This window comes from Camelus dromedarius, chromosome 14 (genome assembly GCF_036321535.1).
Source record: "Camelus dromedarius isolate mCamDro1 chromosome 14, mCamDro1.pat, whole genome shotgun sequence".
NCBI classification, from domain to species: domain Eukaryota; kingdom Metazoa; phylum Chordata; class Mammalia; order Artiodactyla; family Camelidae; genus Camelus; species Camelus dromedarius.
This window is the reverse complement of record NC_087449.1, coordinates 37762547-37783074: the sequence shown is the minus strand read 5'-3', so window position 1 is coordinate 37783074 and position 20528 is coordinate 37762547. Positions and strand designations below refer to the sequence as shown.

Genomic DNA, 20528 nt, shown 5'->3' with positions numbered 1-20528 from the left:
TTTTAAATTTTATCTATTTTAGTAGCTATGTAGTGGTATTTGGTTGCATAAATTTTCCTTTATGTTTTTAAAACTATTAATAACAGTTGCATTAAAATTCTTGTCTGCTAATTTTAACATCTATGTCATCCTGGGGGAGGTTTTTATTGACTGACTTGTGAGTCACATTTCCTGTTCCTTCACTTGCCTACTATTTTTTGTAAGATACTGGAGATTATGAATGATATGTCCCAGGATTCTAGATTCTGTTATGTTCCTTTGAAGAATGGTTTTTGTTCTTGCAGGAAGGTAACTTGGCTAGGCTTCAACTCCCAATTCTCTCTCACCCAGTTCTTTCACCTTCTAGCTGCTGCTTTTTTTTTTTTTAAACTGGGTTGCCTGGTGTTAACCCTACACATGTGTAGGTTAGCTGTCAAACAAGGCTTATTTTATGCAAAGAAAAGAGGGAAAATCCCAAATCAATAATCTAAACTCCTACCTCAAGAATATAGAAGAAGGAGAGCAAAATAAACCTGAAGCAGCAGAAGGAAGGAAACAATAAAGACAAGAACAGAAATCAATGAAGTTGGAAACTGATTAACAGGTCTCAGTTGATCGCTGACTGAATGATGGCAGAGAAGTCAATGCTATTGAAAGAAAAGTTTAATGTTACTACTCACAGTTCCTCTACAAACAAGAGGCACAGCGCACCATGCAGGATCACAGGGAAGCACCAGTATTGGTCAGGAGACAGAAGGGTGTGAAAGGAAGGCACAGGGCACAATCTTTATTGGGGTTCCCATGGGAAGGGCAGGGCAGGGCAAGGAAACAGTTTAGGATTGGCTAATTTGAATAACTCTGCTGGGCTTTGAGGCATAGGGGCTGCCCCTATTCAACCATCTGGTACTAGGCCTTGGATGATTTAGGACAGGGAGAATATTGGCTTAGCATATGAGTCCAATAGGGAAGAACAAATCTGACTGCATATCGGATCTGTTTCTTTAACTTTAATCTTTATATTCTATTGCTTTTGTTACAAGTTAAGTGTCACCTAGCTTAAAACCTTCTCCTATAGCCTTCTCAAGGCTCTGACTTTTAAAAGTATAACACTTTTCCATTCATATAGAGATAAAAAGTTGGAGAACAGAGAATGACATTTGTTTTGTTGGAGGTTTTAGGAACATTATGACCTGACTACATAGGTAGCTACTGGAGGTTTATAGGAACATCATGATCTGACTACATAGATAGCTGCATAGGCACAAAGGATTCTGGCACCAAGAAATCTGCAACAACTAACCACAACCCCTCCTCTTTTAGTATAAAAGAAGCCTGAATCCTAATTCAGGTAAGATGGTTCTCTGGGACACTAATCCACCATCTTCTCAGTCTGCTAACTTTCCAAATAAAGTTGCTACTCCTTGCCCTGACAACTCATCTCTCAATTTACTGGCCTATCTAGCAGTGAGCAGTACATGCTTGGACTTGGGAACATGAGGGTTAAATAAAGGAAATCATTGGTGTATAGACTTGGGATTGGTTGAAGTATTTGTAATATGATTTTCACATGCCTGCGAAAGTTGGATTGCAGGGGAAATGTAAATTTTAATCATTAGTTTGGTCCTGTGCCTAACAAGTGCCAAACAGGGAAATGTAAACAAAACAAAACAAAACAAAAACAGGGTAAGAACAAAAACAGAAAAGCTGTAGAGAAAAATCAGTGAAACAAAGAGTTGGTTCTTTGAAAAGATCAATAAAACTGATAAATCTCTAGGAAGAATGACAAAAAAGAGAGAAGACATAAATTACTAATATTAGGGGTGAAACAAGGAATATCACTACAGACCCTGCAGATATCAAAAATATAGGGGAGAAGGTAATAGCTCAGTGGTAGAGTGCATGCTTAGCATGTACAACATGCACAAGGTCCTGGGTTCAATCCTCAGTACCTTCATCAAATAGACAGATAGATATAATATATATGTATATGTATATGTGTGTGTATATATATATACACACACACACTCATATATATATATACGGTAAGGGAATACTACAAGCTCTGTACACATAAATTTAATAACTAAAACAAAATAGACCAATTCCTCAAAAAATACAAACTACCACAACTTATCTGATATGAAACAGACAATTTGAATAGTCCTATAAGTATTAAGGAAATTGAATTCATACTTTTTAAAATCCCATAAAAGAAATCTCCAGGCACAGATGATTTCACTAGAGAATTCCACCAAATATTTAAAGAAAAATTACCACCAATTCTATACAATATCTCTTCTAGAAAATAGAAGACGAGAAAACAGTTGCTAATTTATTTAATGAAGTCAGGGTTACCCTAACACCAAAACCAGACAAAACAGTACAAACCCCCCCCCACACACAGATTAATATCACTCATGGATATAGATTCAAAAATTCTTAACAAAATATTACCAAATAGAATTATGTACTATGACCAACCAAGGTTCATTTCAGGGATTACAAGGGTAGTTCAATATTCAAAAATCAATTAATGTAATCCACCATATTAACAGGTTAAAGAAGAAAAATCATATGATCATATGAATTGATATAGAAAAAGCATTTGACAAAATTCAAAGGCCATTCATGATAAAAACTCACAGAAAAATAGGGATAGACAGAAACTCCTCAATTTGTTAAAGATCATCAATAAAAAAACCTATAGCTAACATTACATATAATGGTGAAAGACAATGTTTCTCCCCTATGATTGGGAACAAGACAAGGATGTCTTCTTTTATCACTCTTATTTAACATAGAGCAGGAAGTTCTAGCCAGTGCAATAAGACAAGAAAAGTAAGTAAAAGGCATATGCATTAGAAAGAGAAATAAAAGTGTCCCTGTGTGCAGATGACATGATTGTCTGCATAGAAAATCCCAAGGAATCCACCAAAAAACCTCATAGAACTAATAAGTGAGTTTATCAAGGTTACAAAATACAAAATAAACATACAAAAATCAATTGCATTTCAATATATAGCAACGAACATGAGGACACTGAAAATAAGAATATAATACCATTAACAATTACTCAAAAAAAAAAAAACCCCAAAAACCCTTAGGTATAAATCTGAAAAAAACATGCACAAGATCTGTATATTGAAAACTACATAATGCTGATGAATGAAATAAAGAAGATCTAAATAAATGGAGAGACATATGGTGTTCATGGATTGGTAGATCCAACATAGTAAATGTATCATTCTCTCCAAATTGATATACCAGTTTAATGAAATTCCTGTCAAAATCACAGTAAGATTTTTTGCTAAACATACACAAGATAATTCTCAAATTTATATGGAAAGGCAAAGGAACTAGAATAGCTAAAATAACTTTGAAAAAGAAAATGAAATAGGAGGAATTCGTCTACCCAATTTCAAGACTTATATACCTACAGTTATCAAGACTGTGTAGTACTGGTGGAGGGATAGATACACATAGATAATGGAACAGAAGGAGATCCCAGAAATATATCCACACAAATATGCCCCATTGATTTTTTAAAGAAATTAAAAAAATTTTTTTTAACTTTTAATTTTTTTGTGGGGGAGGTAATTAGGTTTTTTAATTCATTTTTATTTTAACAGAGGTACTGGGGATTGAGCCTAGGACCTCGTGCATGCTAAGAACACATTCTACCACTTAGCTATACCCTCCCTCTACCAATTGATTTTTGACAGAGGTACAAAAGCAATTCAATAGAGGAAAGATAGCCTTTTAAACAAACGACTGTTGAAATAAATTTCTAGGCCCAAATGGAGCCACCCCTGCCCATGGTGACACCACAGCAAATGGAAACTTAGATAACCTTCATGCCCCTGTAAATGCTCTGCTTCATCAGAAACACAATATATCCAGTTAGCCAATCCCCAAATGCCAAGCCATCTCAGGGCTCTACACTTATTTCTGTTCCTTCTCACCCCAAACAGGGTTGACTATGTGGTTCCAGACAATCAGGTATTTTCTACTTTCCTCTTACTTGTTCATTATTCTTTATCCTATAAAAGCTTCCTGCCTTTTGCCCCATTTTGCAGTTTTCTGAATGGCTACTGTCTGCTTCATGAAGTGTTAAGTAAAGTTTATATCATCTAAATTATCTTCTTTAATCATTTTTAACGTCATGCTAAAGCAGCTGAACATATGTGGGCAAAACAAAGAGTCTTTACCTAAATATCACACATTATAAAAAAATTAACTCAAAATAGATCACATAGATAAACAAGATTATATTGTATAGCACAGGGAAATATATACAAGATCTTGTGGTAGCTCACAGCAAAAAAAAATAATGTGACAATGAATATATGTATGTTCATGGCTAACTGAAAAATTGTGCTCTACACTGGAATTTGACACAGCATTGTAAAATGACTATAACTCAATAAAAAATGTAAAAAAAAAACTTGTACAGCTGTAACTTATGTAATAATGTACAACTCACTTCAATTAAAAATTATTAAAAAATAAACAAAAAATGGATCACATATTTGAATGCAAAACATAAAACAAAACTTTTATGAAAAAACGTGGAAGAAAATCTTTGGGACCTAAGGTTAGGCCAAGTGTTCTTAGACTTCACATCAAAAAAGGAAAAACTGATAATTGTGCTTCATCTAAATTAAGAATGTTTGTTCTGTGAAAGATTCCATTAAGAGGATGAAAAAACAAGCTACAGAATGGGTGAAAATATTGGCAAACCACATATCTGACAAAGGACTTCTATCTAGAGTATATAAAGCATGCTCAAAACAACAGCAAAAAAAAAAAAAAATCCAATTAGAAAATGGACAAGAGATATGAAGAGAATGAATATACAAACGTCAAATAAGCCCACACAAAGATGTTCAATGTCATTAGCAATTACGGAAATGCAAATTAAACTCACAACAACGTTGAATTGTATGAATTGTTTATCTATTTTGGATATTAACCCCTTATCGGTTATACTATTTGCAAATATTTTCTCCCATTCAGTAGGTTATCTTTTTGTTTTGTCAGTAGTTCCCTTTGCTGTGCAAAAGCTTTTAAGTTTAATTAGGTCTCATTTGTTTATTTTTGCTTTTATTTCCTTTGCTTTAGGAGATGGACCCATAAAATATTTCTACAATTTAAGTCAAAAGTGTTCTGCCTATGTTTTCCTCTAGGAGTTTTATGGTCTTCTGTCTTACATTTAGAGCTTTAATACATTTTGAGTTTATTTTTGTTCATGGTGTTAGAGAATGTTCTAATTTCATTCTTTAACATGTAACTGTCTAGTTCTCCCAGCACCACTTATTGAAGAAACTGTGTTTTCTGCATTGTACATTCCTGCATCCTTTGTGGTAGATTAATCGACCATAGTGCGTGGGTTTATTTCTGGGCTCGCTATTCTGTTCCATTGACCTGTGTCTGTTTTTGTGCCAGTACCATACTGATTTGATTACTGTATATATAAACAGCTCATACAACTCAACCTAAAAAAAATAAACAATCAAATTGAAAGATGGGCAGAAGACCTGAATACACATTTTTCCAAAGAGAACATGCAGATGGCCAACAGGCACATGAAAAGATGCTTAACATTGCTAATCATCAGGGAAATGCAAATCAAAACCACAATGCGGTATCACCTCACACCTGTTAGAATGGTTATCATCAAAAAGAACACAAATAGCAAATGTTGGCAAGGCTGTGGAGAAAAGGGAACCCTTGTATACTGTTTGTGGGAATGTAAATTAGTGCAGCCACTGTGGAAAACAATGGAGGTTTCTCAAAAAACTAAAAACAGAGCTACCACATGACCCATCAATTTCACTCCAGGGTATATAACAAAACAAAAAACAAAAAAAACCACTAATTTGAAAATATACATGTACCCCAATGTTCATAGCAGCATTATTTACAATTGCCAAGATATGGAAGCAACCTAAGTGTCCATCAACAGATGACTGGATAAAGAAGATGTGGTATTTATATACAAAGGAATACTAATCAGCTATTAAAAAAGAATGAAATTTTGCCATTTGCAACAACATGAAGTTGGAGGGTATTATGCTAACTGAAATAAGGCAGGCAGAGAAAGACAAATACTATATGATATCACTTATATGTGGAATCTAAAAAATACAACAAACTAGTCAACATAACAAAAAAAGCAGCAGACTCACAGATGTAGAGAACAAACTAGGGTTACCAGTGGTGAGAGGTAATATAGGGATAGGGGCATAAGAAGTACAAATGTATAAAATATGTATAAAATAAGCTACAAGGATGTGTTGTACAACACAGGGAATATAGCCAATATTTTGTAACTATAAATGGAGTACAACATTAAAAAATTGTGAATCACTATTTTATACACCTGTAACATATATTACACACCAACTATACTTCAACAAAAAAAGGAAAAAAAATCACAAGAAGATATTACTTCACACTTATCAGAACAGCTAAAGTTAAAAATAGTGACAACATCAAATTTGTGAGGATGCAGAAAGACTGGATCATTCATACATTGCTGGTGAGAATGTAAAATGGTACAGCCATTCTTGAAAATAATGTCAGTTTTTTTAAAAAACTAAACATACAAATACTCTATAACCTACCAATTGCACTCCTGGGCATTTGTCCCAGAGAATAAAGATATGTTCACACAAAAATCTGCAAAGGAATGCTTGTAGCAGTTCATGATAGCCATCCCTGGAAATAGCCTAGACATCCTTCAACATGTGACTAGTTACATTCAAACCACAGGATACTACTCAGCAATAAAAAGAAACATTGATACACATGCACTCAACAATGTAGATGAATCTCTGGAGAATTATGCTAAGTGAAAAAAGCCAATTTTATAAAGTTACATATATAATTCTATTTATACAGCATTCTTGGAATGACAAAACTATAGAAATGTAGAATAGATTACTAGTTACCAGAGATTAAGGAAGGGGTAGAAGTGAGAGGGGGAAGAAAGGGGCATGGCTATAGAAGAGTAAATGGGGAATTCTCAGGAGGTGATGCAAATGTGCTGTATCTTGACTGTATTATTGTCAGTACCCTGGGCGTGATGTCATACTAGAGTTCTGCAAGATGTTACTATTAGGGGAACCAGGGTAAAGGGTATATAGGATCTCTCTGTGTTATTTCTTACAATTGTATGTGATTGGCAATTATCCAAAAAATTTTAAAATGTAATTTTAAAAAAATCAGTAAGAAATTATGCCCCTCCCCCCACCACCCTGTGCAAACAGTAATAGTTCTTATCAGAGGAAGATTTACTATGAAGCTGAAGATGAGCTTCAGGGTCCACCTGCACAGACCCTGGGAGTCCCAGAAGTTCCCTGGGATTTGTAATCAGTGTTCTAATTGGGGTGAAGCCAAATTGCAACCGGAAGCATTTCTGATAAATTGCCCAAAGAGGTTTCAGAAGAAAGAGACCTAAATTTCCAAGATTCCATAATTGGGTATTTTTTTTATTCTAAATCCTAATTTTAACGTGTACCTAATTTCAGAGGGTCTCAACAAGTACTTAGAAAAGTTTCAGGCCCCACAAAACTTGGCACTTCCCCTCCTTACCATAGCATGGTGACTAAGAACAATGACTGTGGTGCCAGATTGCCTAAATTCAAATCTGGTTATTCTCACTAGGTATGTGATCTTGGGCTAGCCTCTCAATCTGTTTCTTCATCTGTAAAACAGGGACAATAATAAGCCCACCTCATAGTTCTGAGCATTACATGAATTATTACATCTAAGATGCTTAGAAGTGCCTAGTAGTAAATGTTTTGTGTACACCTTTCTTATTATTAATGAGCACCTAGATTGTGCCTGGTATTCTGTTCAGAACTTAAAGCACATCAATTTACCTAATTCTCAAAATAGCCAAAATATTAATATAATACACATTTTAGGTATATAGAAACTACAGTTTCGAGAGACTTAGTCTATAGATGGACCGAGTGTATAGGATTAGGTCTCACTCCAACACCACACTTCCACCAACACGGTTTTGCCTAGGAAAGGAAGCTTTCTTCAAGACACTCCAGATCTTAAAATCACGTACCCTGGGGGGCTTTCATTGCCCAAGCCGACCACGTGGAACGTACTCCGGGCGGTAAGACTCCCTCCACCCTAGGCGGGGTGGGGGGCAGCATCTGTCTCCAACCCCAGATCTCCGTTCCAGATCCAGCACAGACACGTGCTGCCTTTCCCGGCCTTCTGCGCTACTGGTGGGCAAGCCCTCCGCTGCCCTGTCTGAGGCAAACCGTCGCTTCAGTTGCTACCGGGTAGCTCACCGGCTGGCGGGCCCTGCTCGCCCCGCCCACCTCGCACAACCGCTCCCGCCACTATGGGCCCCGCCCTTCCTCCTAAGCCCCACCTCCTCGCCGGTCCGTTTAGCCTCTCCAGCTCCAGAGCCCAGGCCTGTCGGCGGCCGCAGTACTAGGCCCGCCCCCTTCCTTGGGTCGCGAGCCCCGAACGTATCGAACGCAGCCAATGGGTGGTGCGGCGGCGGCACCGCGGGAGGTTCGATTGACCCGGCCTGGCGGGTCCGGGGAGTCCTGGCGGCTGTTAACGCGCGCTTTAGGAGAGGAAGCTTAAGGCGGAGTACTTGGGTTGGGATTCAGCTCTGCCGCGCTTTCCAGCCGGTCTCGGGACTCTCCCAAACTAGGGTCTTCTACTTGTCCTGCCTGGATCCCTGTTCGGCCTCCTTCAGTCCCCCATCCGCACTCCGACCTGGGAAATCCCCTTCTCCGGACTCGCCCTCCCCAGGCCTCGGATTTTCACTCCAGCCTCTCTCCTACCTGTGATTACCCTTTTCCCCCGCAGCTACCCTTTGCTTTTACGTCCACCTGGGGCCATTATCCCGACTCCACTCTGCCCACTGTGGCACTCTACCTGCCTCTTCCCCCGTCCCAGACCTCTACTCATTTCTGCTTGGATACTTCTTTTTTGGCTCTGCTCTTCTGCTTCGGCTAACTGGCGACCTACACTCACAGTTTGGACCCAGACCTCAGCCCCGGCTGGATTCCCTCCATCCATGCTCCTTCTTTAATTAGCCCATGCTCTCAATAATGTAGCAAGCAGCCTGCTCTTTATTAGGCTGGTTCCACGTTTTCAGCTGTTGGCTGATGGGTACTTGACGTTTTATGTTCCTGGACCCAGGATGGTAAGTATGGGCCTAAGAGAGGCTGTGGTCTAACCTGTGGCGGAGTCTAATGAGCCCAGTTTCCGTTCTCCCCTTACAGAGGAGGAGCCTTGCTCCCAGCCAGCTGGCCAAGAGAAAACCGGAAGGCAGACCCTCTGATGAAGACTGGCAGCCTGGAGCAGTGGTAAGTGCTCTGGCCTCAGCGGGTAGGGAATGTGGAGGTGCAGGACTGTTGAGGCAGGAAGGAATCTTGGTCTTGGTTTCTGGGGTTACATGGAATGAACCCTGTCATCTCCAGAAGCCTCTTCCAGTATGTCAGGCAGAGAACCAAACAAATAAAATCCTTGTCCTTAAGGTGTTCACTGGAAGCTAATATGCCTCAATTTTCCTTGTGGGAAGAGGTATGCCAAAGCAAAAGAGATGATTGGGTTGGGCCTTTTGGCTCTCGTTGGGGAGAAAAAGGATCTCCAACAGCAACTAGCAGCCTGCTGTTTTGCTCTTTGTCATCTGCCCAATGTCACAGAACAGTAGAGTGTACTGGGCCTACCTTAGAGGCTGAGCTCACATGGGCCTAGATCAGAGGGGTGGTGCCCACCAGTCTGTGCAGATACTGAAGAACAGTAAGTTCAACTTTGGTCTGGCCATGTGCTTTGCTCCCTGCCTTCAAGGCTTTCTGGGGCTGGCTGTGGGCAGGACCTATGTAACCAAAATCAACAGGACAAAGTAGCATGTACTTCAGAGAGGGACAGGGAGAGAGATGTTCAAGAAGCAGGGGCTTGGCCACTGGAACTTTGGAGGAAGAAGTTAGCTAAGGAAGGTTTAGAAGGGAATCTTGTATGTGGGGCAATGTGTAAGTAAAAGTATATATAGAGAGGGGAAGGGGCTTAGTGTTTGTTTCAGGTGTGCCTTATAGCTTCAGAAACCTTGGCAAAGTGTGTTCTTGCCTGATGGCCCAGGGGGACTTGCTCTGTTGTACTGCTGGTTGTACTGCTGGTATGCAGGGGGCTCCTCTACCTGTGAGGGAAGCACACTGGCTGCCCCTTGCCACTTAAGTGGGTCTCACACTTGAACTTGGGGCAGCACTTGGTGCTGTCTGCTGCTGGTGGCTCCTGAAAATGCTTTCGGTGCTGGTGTTCTCACTGCCACGGTGTGGACTGACTAGAGAGTGACCTCAGTGGCCTGGTAGTTGGGAGCAGCTGTACTCTTGTCCCTTCGTTGGTTAACTCAGGGAGGGAAGCAGACAGTTGCTCAGTCATTCCTTGGGGCTTTTTGAGTGAAGATTTGGGGGCAGCGTGACTTCACACAACTGGTGGACTTGCACTTCACAGGCCCGCATCGTTCACCTCTTCCAGTGCCCTGCCTCAGATTAGGCAAGTTCTTTAATCTCTAATCTCTAGTTTTCTCACGTGTTAAATCAGGATAATAATAAACATTCATTCTGGGGTTACCGTGAAGATGGTACATGATAATACATGTGAGGAGTTTAGCACAGTGCCTGGCACTTAATAGGCATTTTAAATGTTAGTTACCATTGTGGTGGACTCACCTTCCCCAATTCTCTCTCCTAGACGCCTAAGAAACGGAAATCCAGCAGTGAGACCCAGAGCCAGGAGTCTTTCTTGTCTCCTTTTCGGAAACCTTTGACTCAGCTAACAAATCAGCCACCGTGTCTGGACAGCAGTCAACATGTAAGTCCAAACTGCAGCCTGCTGATGTGTATGCGGGCCCTGTTTTGTCTAGGGAGGCAGTGCCTGAAGACTCCCGTAGTGCTCATACAGTAGCCAGCAGGCAGTTTAGTGCGGTCTTTGGGTCTGCCCATAGCTTCCAGGGCCTGGAAAAGGCCTGGCCTTTTCTCCTTAGAGATGTGTGTCTGACTTGCAGTTCCCGTTGCATATAGCTACTTGGGCACCAGGTCTCAGGTGGCTCTGATTGCTAAGGACAGGAGAGTGCAGGGGAGTGAAGGCCATGGCAGGGTGTTGGAGCCAGTAAGAAAAGTAAGCCTCTGACGCTGCATATGGCTCTATGAAATACCAGAGTCCTGCAGCTTTCACGTGTATCCTCTAGTAAAATCAAATGTAATCATCACCATGGCAGGGTCTGTGTGTTATCTCATGTAATTCTCATTTCTTAAGATGAGGAAGCTGAGTCTTAGAGGGGTGAAGTAATTTGCCCAAAGTTACAGCAGAGTCAGATCTGCCTAGCTCCATTGAAAGCTTTTTCCTCCAAACTTTGAGGGACCTTGTGACACTGAGCTCCTAAAACCCTTGGAATTTAAGTGATAAGAGTGATAAAGGTGTCTTCTGTTATTCCTAACAAACCCTTTTCAGCCACATGTGAGTTTGCTAAAGAGAAGACTTTGTAAAGAACTTAACCTTGGGGGCTGGTTCCCACGGGAACCAATCCACCTATGGCCAATGTTTAATCAGTTCTGCCTCTGTAAAAGACCGCCTTACAAACCCAAAAGGTTTGGGAGGGTTTGGAGAACTTCTAGGTTGGTGAGAGGGAAGCTGAAGTCGGGAAATGGCACATCCAGAACTCCACTGGGACCGACGCTTCTGTGCTCACAGTCCATCCAGGCCTTGTGCTGTGTAACTCTTCCTGTGACTATTCATTCATATCTTTTAATATCCTTTGTGATAAACTGGTCTTCTAGTAAGTAAACTTTTCCTGAGTTCTGTGAGATGCTTTGGTGAATTAATTGAACCCAAGGAGGGGATTGTGGGAAATTTGATTTATAGCCTGTAGGTCAGAAGCACCTGGACTTGAGATTTGCATTTGAAGCAGTAGGGGAGGCAGTTGTATGGGGCTGAACCCTTCAGGATCTGATGCTTTTCTGATGGTGTCAGAATTGAGTTAACTTGTAGGGCGCCCAGGTGGAGCTGAAGAATTGCCTGATTTGTGGAGAACCCACACACCTGGTGTCAGAAGTAGTGTAGTACTGAAAGTAAAGGAGACACAGGGGCATGTTTTCCCTTTACAGGGATGTTTTTGTTGATGGGAATATGTAATGGAGGTTAGTTACTTGTGCATTCAGCAAACAAAAACATTTTTACCTAATATTTGATAAATATGAAAATACGTTGTATAATATGTATAATGGATGTAAGATATAAGACAGAATAAATGCCTGTGAACCCACCATCCATCCAGGACTAGAACATTATCAAAGTCATAATCCATTTCCCCATTCCCAGAGGGAACCACTATCCTGAATTATATTCATCATCCCTTGTTTTACCATGTGTGTATAATTCACTAAGTAATACATTGTTTAATTGTTTATTGAGCTTTAAAAAATGGTGGGTAGTCCTCTGGAAGTGTTTTTATTAGGATTCATTTTGTTATCCTACAGAACCATACTACGTAATTCATGGTGGGAGTTACACAGCAGGGGGCCTAGTGGTCTGGAGGCTGGTGGAGATCCGAATCTGGAGACATGCTGATTAGGTCGAGTCCTGAAGGGTATGAGGAGTCTGCCAGGTGAAGAGAGTGGGAAATGTTCTAGACAGAGGGAACAGGCTGTGTGAAAGCTGTGGAGGAGTGGTTCCCCAAAGGCAAAAGTGCTTCAGGCCCACAAGTCAGTGCAGCCCTGGAGATGAGGACTGTAGCCTTAGGCACAATGAGTTTTAACTTCTGTAGGATGTCTAGGTTTGGAGGAGGTGGCAAATGTGGGATGTGGAACCTACGAGGAAGTTATGGACTGGAAATAGATTTGGGGTGACTGGCATAAAGATGTTATTTGACACCTCCAAAGTGTACTGGAGTGTCAGGGTAAGTGTACAGTCAGAAGAGCTTAGGGCCGAGCCCTGAGGAACACTGACTGTTTAAGGAGGTGAGGCAAAGGATGAAGAACCCTGTTTAAGGAGGTGAGGCAAAGGATGAAGAACCCATCGGGACTGAGCATGAGGTCCCAGAAAGGTGGAATAGAGGGAGAGTTTTGTCATGGAAGTCAAAAGCAGAGAGTACTTGAGAGGAAGGAGTGGCCAGCTTTGTCCAGTAAGACAAGGTGGAAACATATCCATTGGAATTAGGGCCATTGGTGACCTTGGCCAGAGTCATTTCAGAAGAGTGGAATGGGCAGAAGCTAGATAGGAGGAATAGGAGATAAAGAAGGGGAAACAGAGAACTCTTTCTAGAAGTTTGAAGGGGAGGAGATAAGAGGTCAAAGGAGGTTTTATTTTTAAGATAGGAGAGAGTTAAGCATGTTTTAAATGCTGGTGAGAGCTGGGAGAGAGGGAGAGGTTGAGATAGGGAGAGATCAGACGGACCAGATAGAGCGAATCTGCAGAACAGGGGAGCTTTGACCTTGGTGGGGAGGAGGGATATTCTCCTTTCTCTTCTATCAGAAGGAAAGGATGGTATGAATTTTCAATAACTAAATGAACAAAGTGAGAGGATGCTCTCTCTTCTGCCAGAATCTACTGAGTATTACCAGGCCAGATTCTCAGAGGTTGGCCACTGCAGGTCTTGCAGGCTGTGCCCTCGGGTTTTTGGCCAGGGGTCCTTACATTCTTCCACAGTAGTTGCACAACCGCACTTTTGCCTGCAGAACCCGTGGCTCCTGGGTTTTAGAAAATAATATTTCAGTTTCAGAATCGAAAGCAGCATTGATGCCAAGTTAGAAAGGAAATTAGAGTCCATTTCCTTCCTTTTCCTCTCATTGGACTTAAGGGTAGCTTTTTAGCATCTTTCATATGAGTTTCTTACCATCATCGCTATTCATTATTATAATAATCATGGTAATTAAAAATAGTCAATAGAAGTTTATTCAGCTGCAAAGAAATATGCAAATAAAGAGTTTGGGCCCTTCTCCAACCCTGCCTTTGTCATGTTATTCAGTGTGATAATTAAGTTCAGTTATCCACATTTTCCTTTCTACCTTCCAGTAGATTGCCAAATGTATTCATTACATTTTTCCTATTTAAAGTACATTGAGTTTCTAGACATTTAATTTATAATGATCTATATAGATATGGGTCAGAATAAAAAGGTAAAACTTACAGGGCAAGACAGGCTTGCTTTTTTTTCCCTATTAAAATACCTTTTTGCTGGAAGGGAGTATTTTTCGTTACTTCTTTTTCCACTAATGTATTCCATTAAAACTACCTTTAGGGTTTCTGCTTTTATGGTTTCCTTGCTCTCTTGGGTTCTAGCTCTTATTTTGTTGAGGTTCACAGGCTATTGTAATTCCCAGAGGGCTCAGGTGTGAATAGACCAGGACTTTGACGGGAGTTAGCTCAGGAGCTGGCACCCCCACCCATCCGCATAGCCCAGTGCTGATTCCCAGTGCTAAAGTGACAGCACAGAGGCTTGGTGAAGGCACCAAGGCCACCCTCCTAGGGACCTACATATGTCTGCTTCCTGTCACCCTTGTCCCTTGCTTTTTCTTGGTGATTGGCTTGCCCTCTCTCATGTCTCCTTTCTCATATTGTTCCCTCTCTTGTGCCTTCCCGTGGCTGCTGACTGACTGATCCACATGGCTGTCGTCAAACAGGTTGGATTAGGAAGACATACTACCCACTTGTTATAAGTAAGGGCTCTGGAATCAGGAAAGTTCTGCAAATGTCATGGCTGTATGACTTGGGAAACTATGCAGCCTCAATTTGCTTATTTGTAAAATGGGGGTGCCAGTAATATACAGACCTCATAGGGCTGTTAGGATTAAATGGTAACATGAATGCAAGGGCTTAGCACTACATCTGGCATGGATTGTTTTTTGTTTTGTATTTTTTGGTTGAGTATTTTTGTTGCATGTGGAAAAAGCATTCTGTTTTATTTTATTGACATATTGTCAGTTTACAATGTGTTAGTTTCTGGTGTATAGCATAGTGGTTCAGTTATACATATATACCTATTCCTTTTGATATTCTTTTTCATTATAAGCTATTACAAGGTATTGAATGTAGTTCCCTGTACTATATACGGTAGGACCTTGTTGTCTGTTGGTATACATTGTTAATTGACATCATTGTTGTCATTTTTGCTTTTGTTGTTAATACTATTTTACTAATACTACTGCTCCTATTACTTCTGCTACCACTACTCTTTGAAGGGCTGTTTAGTTCCCAAGGAGGCTGATGTGATCATCAACATGGGAATTAGATGCAATAGGCAGAACTGATTTGACAAAAAAAGAGATGTAAGGGATGCTTGGGAAGATGTAGCCCTATAGGACAGTGGTTAAATCCAGACATCGGAGTTCTGTTAGTACTGGGATTGGGTAAGTTTATGGTGCTTTCTCAAGGTGCTGCAACCTAGGAAATAGTTAGGTGTCCTCACTTGGCACGGTCTTTCATGAGCTAATGGGTCTGAGCCTTGTAGTTGACCAAGGCTGGGTTCTTATTTGGCACTCTCTTGTCTCTGGGAATTTGTGGAACCTTATGCAAGGCCTCAAAGATGAAACCCACTGTACAGAACCTAATAATCGAATATGGAGCCCATCTCCTTGTGTTTTAGATGCATCTGAATGAGACATAATGAAAATACCATGCTCTGAATGTATTATGCTTGAATAGGCATTTTAGACTGCATTTGTAAAATTATTGCATAACATCTCTGATCAGTCCTGAATCTCTGTTTCTTCTCTTTTTAGGAAGCATTTATTCGAAGCATTTTGTCAAAGCCTTTCAAAATCCCCATTCCAAATTATCAAGGTAAAAATGGAAAGTTTTCTGTTTCTTGAATTAATCACATGTGAATGTACCTGAATCGTTAAGACCTCTGCTTTTGTAAGTACAAGCTTACCTTAGAATTGAAGATGCCAGTCCATTGATGACTGTATGGGGTGACCCTCCTGGGATCTGCGTGAAGTCTGTGTTTGATAGCTTCAGCAAGGGCTGTCAAGACTAACTGCCCTTCATCTTCTTGGTGGGGCTGTGCCTGGTATTCAGGTAGCTCCTGGACTTTTTTCAGTCCAGGTGAGTTCAGTAGCATTTCCTTTATGAAACTGACTCTGTCAGGCCTAGGTTCTACAGGGTTTCCCCCTGCCCTATGCAGGGCATAGTATAGTGCTGAAACGGGCTGGGAAGGAGGAGGCCAACTCTCAAGAGCTCTCAGTCTTGAAAGTCTCGTTTAGCCTTCAGACCTTTCCAGGATTGACTTGATCTGAGATGAGTAAGACCTGGCCCTCCAGAAGTTTGTAGTTGGATGGGAAAAGTAAAATGGGAAAAACTCTGATCTGAAGCAGATTGGGATAATGGTCAGAGATGCCCAAACTGTGTTTGGGGAAGTTTTGGGAGAGAGGGTTGTATGGAAGCTTAGGAAAGGTTAAAGGAGAGGCATTTGAACTGGGCCTGCTGCAACTCCTCAGCCTAGAGGCTCAGGTGACAAACTTGTTTCTAGGTCCTCTGGGCTCTCGGGCATTGGGCCTCAAAAGGGCTGGAGTCCGCCGGGCCCTCCATGACCCCCTGGAAGAAGGTGCACTGGTTCTGTACGAGCCTCCCCCACTGAGTGCCCATGACCAGCTGAAGCTTGACAAGTATGTGCATGGGTATTTCTTAAGTTCTGGTTTGTAAGTGCCCAAACCTGGAGGGCAGAGGGCATTGGTGTGATTTCTCCACGGGACTGGCGTGTTTTCAGAGTGCTGTCAAGGCTACTGTGCCATCCAGAGAGTGGGTGGGTGGAGAAGGAAAGTGCCAGGAAGAGCATGTGGACATGTCCAGTTGGTGGGGTTCCTCACCCATTCCTGCCAGGCTCACTCAGGGAAGTAGGAGGGGTTGAGGTCATGACATAGGGAACCCGTCCCTGTCTCCTAACTTCCTCACCCTGTAGAGGAATTTGCTATGGTTTGATTACCAGGCCAAGAAGGTCCTCTCTTAGGTGGCTGCCTCAGGATCAATGGGACACAACTTTCTAAAGGCATGCCTTTGCCCATGTCTGAGCTCCATGTTTTCTTTGCTGTGTTTTCTCAGAGAAAAACTCCCTGTCCATGTGGTTGTTGATCCTGTTCTCAGTAAGGTCTTGAGGCCTCATCAGAGAGAGGTAATTGGAGGAATGAAGTATGGGCTAGGGGCTGGGCCTGGGAGCCTGTTGTCCCTGGGGCAGCAGCAGTGTGGATGCCAAAGTGCACTGAGTGTTGTTATTCTCCAGGGAGTGAAGTTCCTGTGGGAGTGTGTCACCAGTCGGCGCATCCCTGGTAGCCATGGTTGTATCATGGCTGATGAGATGGGCCTTGGCAAGACACTGCAGTGCATCACATTGATGTGGACACTTTTGCGCCAGAGTCCAGAGTGCAAGCCAGAAATTGACAAGGCAGTGGTGGTGTCGCCCTCCAGCCTAGTGAAGAACTGGTACAATGAAGTTGGGAAATGGCTTGGAGGGAGGATCCAACCTCTGGCCATCGACGGAGGCTCTAAGGATGAGATTGACCAAAAGCTGGGTAGGAACCTTAACAGACATGTCTGCACTCCTCCACACAATCTGCTCCTTTCTTGTGTGTATCTTTACTGATGGCCAGGGTTGAAGGCAGGGAGTGGGTGGCAGAAAAGAGAACACCCGTGGAAAAAGATTTGAAGTAGTTATTTCCAGGCTAAATTAATCATCAAACTGGCTTCTTCTTTATGATAGTCTAATATTTGTTCCCTTTACACTTTTTCTGTTGTAGAAGGATTCATGAACCAGCGTGGAGCCAGAGTGCCTTCTCCCATCCTCATCATTTCCTATGAGACTTTCCGCCTTCATGTTGGAGTCCTCCAGAAAGGGAGTGTTGGACTGGTTATATGTGATGAGGTACTTGTCTCTCAGCAGTCTGGAGAAAGTCTGTCAATGTTTTCTCACAGAGAACTGCCATCCAAGGGCTGGGCCAGTCACGGGGGATGCTGAAGACAGAGTATGCTGCTTTGGAGGAGGCAAATGAGAGGGAGAGCCAATGGTACCAATATACCAAAAGAGGGATTAAGCAGTGCTTGGAACTCCAAGAAGGGCTGATTGGTTTTGTTACCTCTAGACAGTACTCCTAGACCAAAAGACTTTGAAAGGCAGGAGGGATTTGGATGGGTGGAGAGACATGGTACAGTGTTTAGAGGAATAGGTTCTAGAGTCAGAGATCTTGATTCAAATCCTGGCTCTGCCACTTACCAGTAATATAACCTTGGGCAAGTTACTTAACCACCTGAGCCTCTGTTTCTGTGTCAGTAAAATGGGGTGATAATATCTGTCTCATGGGATTATTGTGAGGGTTAAATGAGGTGATTGAGGGAAAGCTTTTATCACAGTGCCTGGTATGTCCTAAGACCTTGGTAAATGTTAGCTCTATTTTTATTCTAGGCTGGGGGTACTTATGTGAACAGAAGCACAGAGATAGGAGAATCCAGTGTGGACAGTCCATATACGTTATGAGTCTGTGTTGACTCTCTGGGACTAAGGGAAATACGGCAGTAGTTACTTCCTGGCCTTTTCCAAGCACTCTGCATGAAGGGAAAGGAGTGAGGGTGGCTGGGAGCTTCCCAGTATAAAGAATTTCTCAGGTCTTTAGGGGATGTGGCTACCCTGAGGCTGCTGCCATTGTTTGCATCTTGGGGAAAGTCACTGCACACCCCTGTGGCTTTAGTGGAGAGGTGGCTGAAAGACTTGGTCCCATCTGTCAACTGATTGGCAGGCTTCACTATGCTCTAGGGACTGTAGAATCCTTACTTTAAGGATATAGTATTGGTCTAGAAGCTGAGGTTCTGTCTCTTAAGCCTGACATTTCTCCCCTAGCAAGTGGGTAGGTCCTAAAGTCCCAGGACCTGTAATGCTTATGATTCCTCTTTTTCTGTCTGTTACTTTGTTAACAGAGTTTGCTACTGTCAAGGAGGCCACATCGTGCACAGTCCTAAGTGAGAATTAATTTCCTTGCAGGGACACAGGCTCAAGAATTCTGAGAATCAGACCTACCAGGCCCTGGACAGCTTGAACACCAGCCGGCGGGTACTCATCTCTGGGACCCCCATCCAGAATGATCTCCTTGAGTATTTCAGCTTGGTACATTTTGTTAATTCAGGCATCCTGGGTAAGAATCCAGCCTTGTCTGCTGCATTGGAGAGGAGCCTTGCCTTGGCTATGGGAGTGTAACTCTGGCTGAGGAGTGAAAGGAGAGAACACTAGTTATATATATGGGTCACTAGGCACTCTTGTAGGAAGACTTCTCTTATCAGGGAGTAGCAGAGCTGTTGGGAGACCTTGACTTTGCTGAGCAACTCAGCAAGACCCACTCTGGCTTTTTTGGGACAGGGTGGGCAGAGGTGGCAGGAGCTGTGGATGGAACTACTACCCCCAGGCATTTTTCCTCATTGCATCCTAGCTGCCTTACAAGAGCTTTGGCCTCAGAGCAGACTCTGTCTTGGGTAGTTTTGTTTTTAATCATTTTTTAGTGTACAATTTAGTGTCAGTAACTACGATCACCTTGTTGTGCAACCATCACCACTGTTCATCTCCAGAACTTTTTTCATCTTGCAAAACTGAAACTCTACTCGTTAAGCATTAACTCCCCATTTCCTAGTACCCCCAGCCCCTGGCAGCCACAGTTTGGGCAGTTCTTGCACATAGATATCTGAGGAAGGGTTTGTTAGTGCCACCCAACTTGCCAATGCTCACGGAAGTCACTTTAGGCAGGGAACCAGATGAGCAGATATTCACAAAGTGAACATGTTGATGTAACTACTGCCAGATCAATTACTGCCCCATCTCAGCAGCCCCCACTTCTAATCACCACTCTCCTTTTTCCCTAGAAGTAAACACTCTTGACACTCGATTGATTTTTGCCTATTTTGAACTTTATATAAGTGGATTCATACAGTGTATTTTCCTTTGCTACCTGGATTCTTTTGTTCAGTATTATGTTTAGGAGACTCATCCATGTTTCTGCCAATAGCAGTAGTTTGTTTTTAATTTTGGTATATTATTTTATGACTATACCAGAATTGATCAGTTCTACTTAAAGACAATTGAGTTGTTTCCAGTTCTTTATTCTCCAATAATGATCCTGTGAACATTCTTGTACCTGTTTTTACCTGAGCATGGTATGCATTTCTCTGTCCAAAGAATGAATTGCTAGGTCATATATTATACATGTGTTCAGCTCTAGTAGATTCTCCAGTTTTCCAAAGAGATTGTACCAGCAGTATATGAGAATTCCAGTGTTTCTACATCAGGGGCCAGCAATTTTTTTCTTAAAAAGATTATATATTAAATATTTTAGGCTCATAGGCCATACTGTCTCTATCATAACTACTCAGCTCTGCTACTATACTGTGAAAGCAGCCATAAATTGTAAATAGATGAGCATGGATGTGTTCTAATAAAACCTGATTTACCGAAACGGGTGGCTGGCCGACAGCTATCGTTTGCTGACTTCTGCTCTGTATCATCACCAATATTTAGCTTTAGAAAAAAATTTTTTAAAAAT

General features: G+C 41.9%; 1 protein-coding gene across 2 annotated transcripts in view; it reads left to right on the top strand.

The window, feature by feature from the left end:
- Nucleotides 1–8518: 8518 nt before the first annotated feature.
- RAD54L (RAD54 like) overlaps nt 8519–20528 on the top strand; it is a 20065-nt gene continuing 8055 nt past the window's right edge. For both annotated transcript variants that reach the window (XM_010984692.3, XM_064493622.1), the window contains exons 1-9: nt 8519–9166; nt 9246–9329; nt 10714–10833; nt 15738–15798; nt 16487–16622; nt 17056–17125; nt 17234–17522; nt 17748–17872; nt 18983–19133. In XM_010984692.3, the coding sequence (XP_010982994.1) occupies nt 9164–9166; nt 9246–9329; nt 10714–10833; nt 15738–15798; nt 16487–16622; nt 17056–17125; nt 17234–17522; nt 17748–17872; nt 18983–19133 (1039 nt within the window). In that variant the 5' untranslated portion in view covers nt 8519–9163. The remainder of the gene's footprint in view (nt 9167–9245; nt 9330–10713; nt 10834–15737; nt 15799–16486; nt 16623–17055; nt 17126–17233; nt 17523–17747; nt 17873–18982; nt 19134–20528) is intronic.